Source organism: Chrysochloris asiatica, unplaced genomic scaffold, assembly GCF_000296735.1.
Source record: "Chrysochloris asiatica unplaced genomic scaffold, ChrAsi1.0 scaffold00234, whole genome shotgun sequence".
Classification (NCBI taxonomy): Eukaryota; Metazoa; Chordata; class Mammalia; order Afrosoricida; family Chrysochloridae; genus Chrysochloris; species Chrysochloris asiatica.
This window is the reverse complement of record NW_006408752.1, coordinates 4,602,116-4,611,941: the sequence shown is the minus strand read 5'-3', so window position 1 is coordinate 4,611,941 and position 9,826 is coordinate 4,602,116. Positions and strand designations below refer to the sequence as shown.

Sequence of the window (9,826 nt, the reverse complement as noted above, 5' to 3'; positions counted from 1 at the left end):
TCTGTTCGAACAACTGCTTCTTGGTCCAGGTACAGATTTCTCAGAGGTACAATGAAGTGTTCTGGAATACTCATACTTCTCAATGTTGTCCATAGCTTGTCATGATTCACACAATTGAAAGCCTTTGCGCAGTCATACAAGAACCAATGATACTCAGGGAGGAAGTCCAAGGAATTGGCAAAGAACAGGGCACCAGGAATTGATGGAAAAATTGAAATCTTTCAAGAAAGTGAGGTGGCACAAGAAATTTGATATATCAAGCGAGTAAAGTTTTGCTAAAGGTAATACAAAAATGACTACAATCATACATTGACAGAGAACTTCCAGAGGTTCCTTGATGTATAGTAAATTATTATTTAACTTCAGAAAGTATTTTATCCAACTAAGGAGGAAAATGTATTACTTACTCTTTTCCTTATTGCCATTGGTATTATGCAGGAAATCTCCATCAGAACGTGTTGTTGGAAAATCATCTTCATCATCTTCTACCACTAAAGAAAAATCACATTTTTAAGTAAGATTATTAGGGCAAAACAAAATAAAATAAACCAGCTTATTCTTATATTTAACTGAGTCAATAGCCTATCACATCTTTCTTCCATGGAACAGCTGGTGGGCTCGGTTGGCAGCTGAGCGCTTAACTGCTGCACCACCAGGACTCCCTTTAATTCAAAACCAAATATAAAACAAGAACCCTTTGTTACTCTCCTTCTGTGTATGCCTCTTTTTAGTCTACTGTCTACTCTATTTTAATTATCTTTACCTGATATTCCATTGATATCAAGCGGGTTTTTAATCAAAGTTTCATGGATAAAAAAGATTGGGCTGAGGTTCACAGAGACTTGGTTAGAGGACTCGGAAGACTGTTGCCTCAGTAGTGGGGAGAAAGGTTCTATAAAGGAGAGCCTTTATAAAGTTCTTATACTATACATGAAGTGGTATAATATGGAAGGCAGACTGTGATGATCAACTAGGTATACTATATAAATTAGTCACTAAAATAATAAAACAACTACAAGTCCACAAAAGAAATAAAATAGAATAATATAAAAGAGAACAAAAAAAAAAAGTATCTGAGCTCAGATCAAACACACTTAGTAACACCAAGAAATGAAACTATGTCAAGTAGATTAGTTTTATTGGGAATGAACTGAGTATTGTCTTTTGTAATACTTAGTGTCGTAGTAGATAACACTGTAAAGAATGGAAATTGTAGAAAATTTTAATTGTGCTTATGTAGACAGAAGAAGGGTAAAAAATACTGAGTGGTTTAAAATCAGAAGGGTGTGTCAGGGTTATATCACCACACTTATTCAATCTGTATGCTAAACAAATAATCTGAGAAGCTGGTTTATATGAAGAAGAACCTGGTATCAGGATTGGAGGAAGACTCATTAACAACCTGTGATATGCAGATGGCACAACCTGGCTGGCTGAAAATGTAGAGGATTTGAAGCACTTACTGATGAAGAAGATCAAAAACTACATAAAACCTTCAGTATGAATAGTACTTCAGAATGTTGTTGCTGTTGGGTGTCGAGTTGGTACTGACTCACAGCGACCCTATGAACAACAGAACAAAACACTGCCCGGTCTTGGGACAACCTCACAATCATTGCTGAGCCCACTGCTGCTGCCATTGTGCCAATCCATCTCATTGGAGGTATTCCTTTTTCTCTGACCCTCCATTTACCATACATGATGTCCATCTCCAGGCACTGGTCCCTCCTGGTAATACGTCTGAAGTATGAGAGACAAAGTTTGGCCACCCTGGCCTTCAAGGAACACTTTGGCTGTACTTCTTCTGACACAGATCTATTTGTTCTTTTGGCAGTTCATGGTATTCTCAATATTCTCCTCCAACACCATAACTCAAATGCAATGAATTTTTCTACTGTCTTCCTTATTAACTGCTCAACTTTAGGATACATATGAAGTTACCGAAAATATTATGACTTGGGGCAGGTGCACCTTAGTCCTCAAAATGACATCTTGCTCTTCAATACTTTAAAGAAGTCTTGAGCAGCAGATTTGCCTAATGCAATATGTCTTGACTGCTGCTTTCATGAGTGTTGATGGTTGATCCAAGCAAAATGAAGTCTCTGACAACTCTGATCTTTTCTCTACTTATATTGATCCAGTGGTGAGGATTTGTTTTCTTTATACTGAGATGCAGCCCATACTGAAGGCTGTGGTCTTTGATCTTCACCAGTAAGTATTTTACTTTCAGCAAGCAAGGTTGTATCATCTGCATATCATAGGTTGTTAATGCGTCTTCCTTCAATCCTGATGCCATGTTTTTCTTTATATAATCTAGCTTTCTGGATTATCTGCTCAGCATACAGACTGATTGAGTGAAACAATACAACCCTGTCGCACACTGTCCTAATTTCAGACCACTTGGTGTTCCCTTGTTCTGTTTGAACAATGGCCTCTTGGTCTACGCACAGGTTCTTCATGAGCACAATTAAGCATTCCAGAATACTCATTCTTCGTGATGTTGTCCACAGCTTGTCATGATCTACACAATCGAAAGCCTTTGCATTGTCAATAAAGCACAGGTAAACATCTTTCTGGTATTCTCCGCTTTTAGTCAAGATCCATCTGATGTCAGTAATGATCGCCCTCCTTCCACATCCTCTTCTGAATCTGGCTTGAACCTCTGCAAGCTCTCTGTCATCGTATGATTACAGAAGTTTTTGTATTATCTTTAGTAAAGCTATACTTGCATGGGATATCAATATTATCTGATGATTTCCACGTTCCGCTGGGTCACCTCTCTTTGGAACGGCACAAACATGATCTATTCCAGTCAGTTGACCAGGTAGTTGTCTTCCAAATTTCTTTTATAGAAGAGTGAGTGCCTCCACTGCTGCATCAGTTTGCTGAAAGATTTCAATTTGTATTCCATCTATTCCTAGTGCCTTGTTCTTTGCCAATGCTTTCAATGCACCTTGGATTTTTTCCTTCAGGATCACTGGCTCTTGATCATATGCTCTCTCTCTAAATGTTTAAGCATAGACCATTTCTTTTTTGGCACAGTGACTATGTATATTCCTCCCATTAGTTTTATGAAATGGTTGAACATTGACCATTTCTTTTTGGTACAGTGTATCCCTTCCATTTTCTTATGATGCATTCGGAATCACTCAATATTTTGCCCATAGAATCCTTTAATATTGCAAGTCGATGCTGGAGTTTTTTCTTCAGGTATCTCAGCTTGAGAAATGCTGGGCGTGTTCTTCCCTTTTGGTTTTCTAACTCCAGGTCTTTGCACATTTCATTGTAATATTTGACTTTGTCTTCTCCAACTGTCCTTTGAAAATTTTTGTTCAGCCCTTGTACCTTCTCACTTCTTCCATTTGCTCTAGCATCTCTACGTTGGAGAGCAAGTTTCAGAGTCTTGTCTGACATCCATTTTGTCATTTTGGTCTATCCCCTCTTTCTTGTGTTCTTAAGGACCTTTTGCTTTCTTACTGTCGTTCCACAACTCTCTGGTCTTCGGTCTTTAGCATCTAATGCATCAAATCTGTCCTTCAAATTACATCTAAATTCAAGTGGGATATGCTCAAGGTCATACTTTAGTTCTCCTGGACCTGTTTTAATTTTCTTCAGCTTCAGCCTGAACTTGTATACGAGCAATTGATGGTCTGTTCCACAGTCTGCCCTAGTCTTGTTTTGGCTGATGATATGGAACTTTTTCACCATTTCTTTCCAAAGATGATATTGTTTTAGGTGCTACTGAGTCAGTATCGACTCATAGTGACCCTATGTACAACATAACGAAACAATTCCCAGTCCTGGGGCAACCTCATAATTGTTGTCACTCTTGAGCCCACTGATGTTACCACTTTGCCAATCCGTCTCGCAGGGGGTCTTCCTCTTTTTCTCTGACCCTCCACCTTACCAAAGATGATGGTGACTGGTCCCTCCTGACAATATGTCCGAAGTATGAGAGACGAAGTTTGGCCATCTTGGCCTCCAAGGAGCACTCTGGCTGCACTTCTTCCAAAACAGATCTGTTTGTTCTTTCAGTATTCTCCTCCAACATCATAATTCCAAAGCATCAATTCTTCTATGGTCTTCCTTGTTCACTGTCCAGCTTTCACATGCATATGAGGTTATTGAAAATACCATGGCTTGGTTCAGGCGCCCTTAGTCCTCAAGCTGTCATCTTTGCTCTTCAACACTTTAAAAAGGTCTTGTGCAGCAGATTTGCCCAATGTAATACGTCGTTTGATTTCTTGACTGCTGCTTCCATGAGTGTTGATAGTTGATCCAAGAAGAATAAAGTCCTTGAGAACTTCAATCTTTTCTCCGCTGATAAGAATATTGTTTATTGGTCCAGTGTTGAGGAGTTTTGTTTTCTTTACATTAAGATGCAATCCATACCGAAGGCTGTGGTCTTACATCTTCATCAGTAAATGTTTCAAGTCTTCTTCACTTTCAGTAAGCAAGGTTGTGTCATCTGTGTATCGCAGGTTGTTAATGAGTCTTCCTCTAATTCTGATGCCATGTTTTTCTTAATATAACCCAGCTTCTCGGATTATATGCTCAGCATAGAGGTTGAGTCAGTATGGTGAAAGAATATATTCCCGTTGTACACCTTTCTTAATTTTAAACCATTCAGTGTTCCCATGTTCTGTTTGAACAACTGCCTCTTGGTCTAGGTACAGATTCCTCATGAGCACAATTATGTGTTCTGGAATACTCATACTTCGAAATGTTGTCCATAGCTTGTCATGATCCACACAATCAAAAGCCTTTGTGTAATCAATCAATAAAGGACAGTAGTCCAATTGATTTCTGTGTATTCTATCTAATGAGGTCCCTGTGTATAGTCACCTTTTATGTTGTTTAAAAAAGGTGTTAGCAATGAAGAAGCATTGGTCTTTCAAAATTCTATCATGTGAGCTCCAGCACTGTTTCTATCACCAAGACCATATTTTCCAACTACTGGTGCTTGCTCTTTGTTTCCAACCTTTGCATTCCAACCACTAGTTGTTATCAATACATCTTGGTTGCATGTCTGATCAATTAAGATGGAAGAATTTGGCAGAATTCTTCAATTTCATCTTCACTGGCTTAGTGGTAGGTGTGTAAATCTGAACAATGGTATGAAGACATACAGATATTATCCTATCAAAGACAGCATTGCACTTCAAATATTACAGCAACAGGAAAAAATATGTCCTCAAAATTGTCCGAAAAAGCAACATTATGGTAAACAAAAAAAGACTGAAGTTGGCAAGTTTATTTAACATAGATCTACAGTCAATATCCATGGAAGCAGTAGTCAAGAAATCAAACAATGTAATGCACTGGGCAGATCTGCTGCCAAACACCTCTTTAAAATGATCAAAAAACAAAACACTTTTGAGGACTAAGGTGTGCTTGACCCAAGCCATGGTATTTTCAATCGCCTCATATGCATGCAAGGCTTGATAATGAATAAAGAAGATCAAAGAAAAATTATGGTGTTGTCACAGAATATTAAATATATAATGGATAGTCGGAAGAACCAACAAACCTGTCTTGGATGAATTACAGCCAAATAATCCTTAGAAGCAAGGATGCTGAAATTTCATCTATTGTACTTTGGACATGCTATTAGGAGGGACCAATCCCTGGAGAAGAACATCACTCTTGGCAAAAGATCAGTGAAAATGAGGAAGACTCTCAAGGAGATGGAATGACACAGGACAACAACAATGGGCTCAAGCACAGCAATGACTGTATACAGGGTCTTGTTTAGTAGGATCCAACTTGACAGCACTTTAAGAAGAACAATGGTGTTGTGAGCAATTCATTTTTGCTTTGATGGCACATTAAGAGTAAAAGAACAGATGTTACTGACACCATGAGTAATAGCTTCAGCAGTAGCCCCAAAAAAGTGACTTCAAACTTCATTTCATGCTAAAAGTTAACTAAAGTTCTTATCTTTCTTTTTAAAAACTCATTAAAAATTTAAAGAAGAAGGGAAGTGGAAGAGAGGAGAGGAAAGGAAGAAGGACAGAAAAAGAGAGAGATCAACTCATAAATGATTTGAGATATGAGGATTAAACAAAAACACATTAAATGCTTATTTCTAAGAATCATCATGGGATAAAGAATATTATTTTTAAATTCTTCCGTCGTATTGGTATGGATGATCAGAAATTAAATAGAATGTATTATTGAAGTATACATGTTATATGGACAGTGAAAGATGTTACACATTGGGGTTTGCAGCAAAAGTAACTATAAAAATTACCTTTGTGTCTTAAAGACATTACCCTTTTAGATCAAGAAGCTCTATATCCATTCATTCTCCAAGTAAAAATAGTGGTAATAGCCTAATTAACCTTTATCCCTTTGAAGTTCATCCTTGGAGACGGCATCAGCACAGGCATCGAAGAACTTCTGTAGAGTATCAACTTGTCTACATAGGATGTCTCTAAAAGTTTCCATTTCAGCCAATTTTTCACGTAAACTGTGGCCTTTCTGCAAAACACAAAATAGGGAGGGTGAAAAGAGGAGTTTGAAATCCAAGTGAAACAAATTTGGAATATATTTGGTTTTATGGGATTTCATTTCATTTTAAGGTCTGTAACGAATACTGAAGGTATGAAGTAGAGAGAGCTCTAGTCTTATTCAAGGTAATATTACTGGGGATAGACCTGAAACTGACTAAGGCTGATAAGCTTGAAGGAAACAAGAAAATAATGACCCTGACAATCTGCTAATATAACAGTTAGTATTTTCAAATAGACAATGTCAGGGAAAATAGTATTAGTGCCCTTCCAAAGAAATGGTAAATGACCACTAACGGAATATGTTATCTAACCTATATGTCTTTGCCTTTCACTGACTTCAAGCTATTTTATAATTCTTTTAAGAAACAGAAAATTCAGAGTAATGTAAATGATTGATGGTCTAGAGAAGCACATAAACTTTGTTCAGTGGATATGCATTATATTCCATCAATATTGACCAGTTTTGCACATATTAGCAGATTCTGTTCAACAGTCTTGTTTGTATACTTTCTCAGATTCCTTCTTGAACCATTTTTTCTTTTCAATATTCAATAATGAATAAATAAATTATTTATACTGAAAAACATTCAACAATGAATTAATAAAATCTGCTGTTTTCATCTCATATATGTGAGATTTTATTTCTTAAATTAAAAATTACTCTATAAAAACTTTCAATAAATAACATTACAGAAAAGTTAATTTAAAAACACCATCAAATAATTTCTGTTCACTATATCTAATACTAAAGTAAAAGGAGTTCTGGGAACATAGTGGTTATAAGTCAAGCTGCTAACCTCATGGTCAGCAGTTTAAAACTACCAGCGGTTTTGTGGATAAAGATGAGTTTTTTTGCTTCCGCAGAGATTTATAGCCTCGGAAACTCTATACAGGGTCACTATGAATCAAAACCAACTCCACGGCACATAATCACCACTACCACCAAACAAATTTATGTTGCCTTAACTTAAAGCATTAATAACCACAAACCTTGAATGAAGAGGTGGATGTTGCAGAATAGCCACTTGCTCCAGACACCAGTGACACCATTGATCCGTGCCGGCGCAGGCTAGATTCAGAGCCATAGCCAGATTCAGTCTAAAATGAAAGTAAACTACATTTAAAATAATAATAATAATAAAAATTAAAAGAAAACAAAAGCTTCTCTATATTAAGGTTATTAAATAAATAGTTCATTTGGACCGAGACTCAAGACATATATGCAATCCAGTGGCATAAACAATGCCTTTCTGCTCTTAGTTGAAATTAATAGCTAACGATACGTTGGGATGTTGTTATTCTTAGATGTCTCCAAATCGATTATGACAGAACAACAGGACCGAAACTGCCCAGTCCTGCACCATCTTCACACTCGTTGGCTATGTTTGAGCCCATTGTTGCTCTCCACTGGTCAATCCATCTCCCTAAGAATCTTCCTCTTCATTGCTATCTCTCTGCTTTGTCAAATATGATGTCCTTCTCTAGGGTCTGGTCCTTCCTGATAATATGACCAAAATTCATGGGACAAAGTCTTGTCATCCTCACTTCTAGAAAGTATTAGGGCTGTACTTCTTCCAAGATAGATTTGTTTGTCCTTTTGGCAGTCCATGGTATTGTCAATATTCCTCACCAACACCATAATTCAAAGCAATCAGTTCTTCTTTGGTTTTCCTTATTCACTGCCCAGCTTTTGTTATGCATATGAAGCAACAGAAAATATCATTGCTTGGGTCAAGCTGACCTTCATTTGGAAGTAGACTGCAAGTTTTTCATTTTTGTAGTCTCCTCTATAGCTCACTGAATAAATAAAGTCCCAATATTTTCCAGCGTTTAAATCATTACGCAAAAAAGATAAGACTCTTGTATGTTGGGATATCACTGTTGTGGTTGTTGTTAAGTGCTGGCTCCGACTCATAGTATGCTTGTATGGAGTTTCTGAAGTTTTAAAACTTTGTGGGAGCAGAAAGCCTCACCTTTCTGCTATGGAGTGACTGGTGGGCATGAATGACCCTGATCTTGTGGTTTGCAATTCAGTGCCGATTCTATGGAGCTACCTTGCTCTCAAGATATAGCTAGCAAAGTGATACTGTGTTGCTGTTAGCTGGCTCTAACTCATGGCAACCCCAGGGTATAACAGAACAAAATGTTGCCTAGTCCTACACCATCTTCATAATCATTGATATGATTCTACTGTTGTGGTTACTACATTAACCCAGCTCACTGAGTTTCCCTTGCCTCTGCTGGTGTTTCACTTTACCAAACATGATGTCTTCCTGCAGTGACTGGTCCTTTCAATGACTCGTCCAAAGAAGTGAGCAGAAGAAGTACCTGACAACATTCTGTAACTCACAGGCTTGTTTTCATTGACTAATTTTTAGGTACACTTAATTGTACCCAGGTAGAACCTGCACACAGATCAAGAGGCAGTTGTTAGAAAAGAACAAGGAGATACACTGAATGGTTCAAAATTAGGAAAGGTGTGTACCAGGGTTATATTTTTTTAACCTCTGGTAGTGTAGTGGTTACAAATCAGGCTGCGAACCTTAAGGTCAGCAGTTTGAAACTACCAGCTGTTCCACAAAAGAAAGATGAGAGGCTTTCTGCTCCTGTTAAGATTTACAGCTTCGGAAACTCTGTACAGGGTCACTGTGAGTTTGAAATGACTCCTTGGCACATAATCACCACCAACCATTCACTCTGTATTCTGAGGAAATAATCTGAGAAACTGAATTATATGAAGAACGTGGCATCAGCATTGGTGGAAGATTCATTAATAACCTGTGATGTGCAGATGACATAACCTTGCTTGCTAGAAGCAAAGAGGGCTTGAAATACTAATAAAAATCAAAGACAACAGCCTTTAATAAGGATTGCACCTCAATATAAAGAAAATATAAACCTTCACAAGTCAATCAATAAGCAATATCATGAAAAACGGAGAAAAGACTGAAGTTGTTTGGTTCCACATTCAACACTGGTAGAAGCACCAGTGATGAAACCAAACAATGTACTGCATTAGGCAGATCTGCTGAAAAGCCCTTTTAAAAGTGTTCAAGAACAAAGATGTCACTTTGAGGATCAAGGTGCACCTAACTTAAACAAAGGTATTTTTAATGGTCTCATAAGTATGTAAAAGTTAGACAATGAATAAGGAAGATCACAGAAAAATTGATGTATCTGAATTATGGTGTTGATAAAGAATATTGAAACTACCAAGGACAGAGTAACAAATAAATAAATGTTACCTATTGGTAGTTTCAATATTCTTTGTTGTTGTCAGGTGCCATCGAGTCAGAACCGACTCATAGCGA

The 9,826-nt window shown here is 37.4% G+C and overlaps 1 protein-coding gene across 2 annotated transcripts in view; it reads right to left on the bottom strand.

The window, feature by feature from the left end:
• The window catches only part of COL4A3BP (collagen, type IV, alpha 3 (Goodpasture antigen) binding protein), a 190,204-nt gene that overhangs the window by 52,938 nt on the left and 127,440 nt on the right, over window positions 1-9,826 (bottom strand). For both annotated transcript variants that reach the window (XM_006873295.1, XM_006873296.1), the window contains 3 exons: window positions 7,506-7,613; window positions 6,345-6,483; window positions 408-491 (listed from right to left, as the gene is read on the bottom strand). In XM_006873295.1, coding sequence (XP_006873357.1) covers window positions 408-491; window positions 6,345-6,483; window positions 7,506-7,613 — 331 coding nt within the window. The remainder of the gene's footprint in view (window positions 1-407; window positions 492-6,344; window positions 6,484-7,505; window positions 7,614-9,826) is intronic.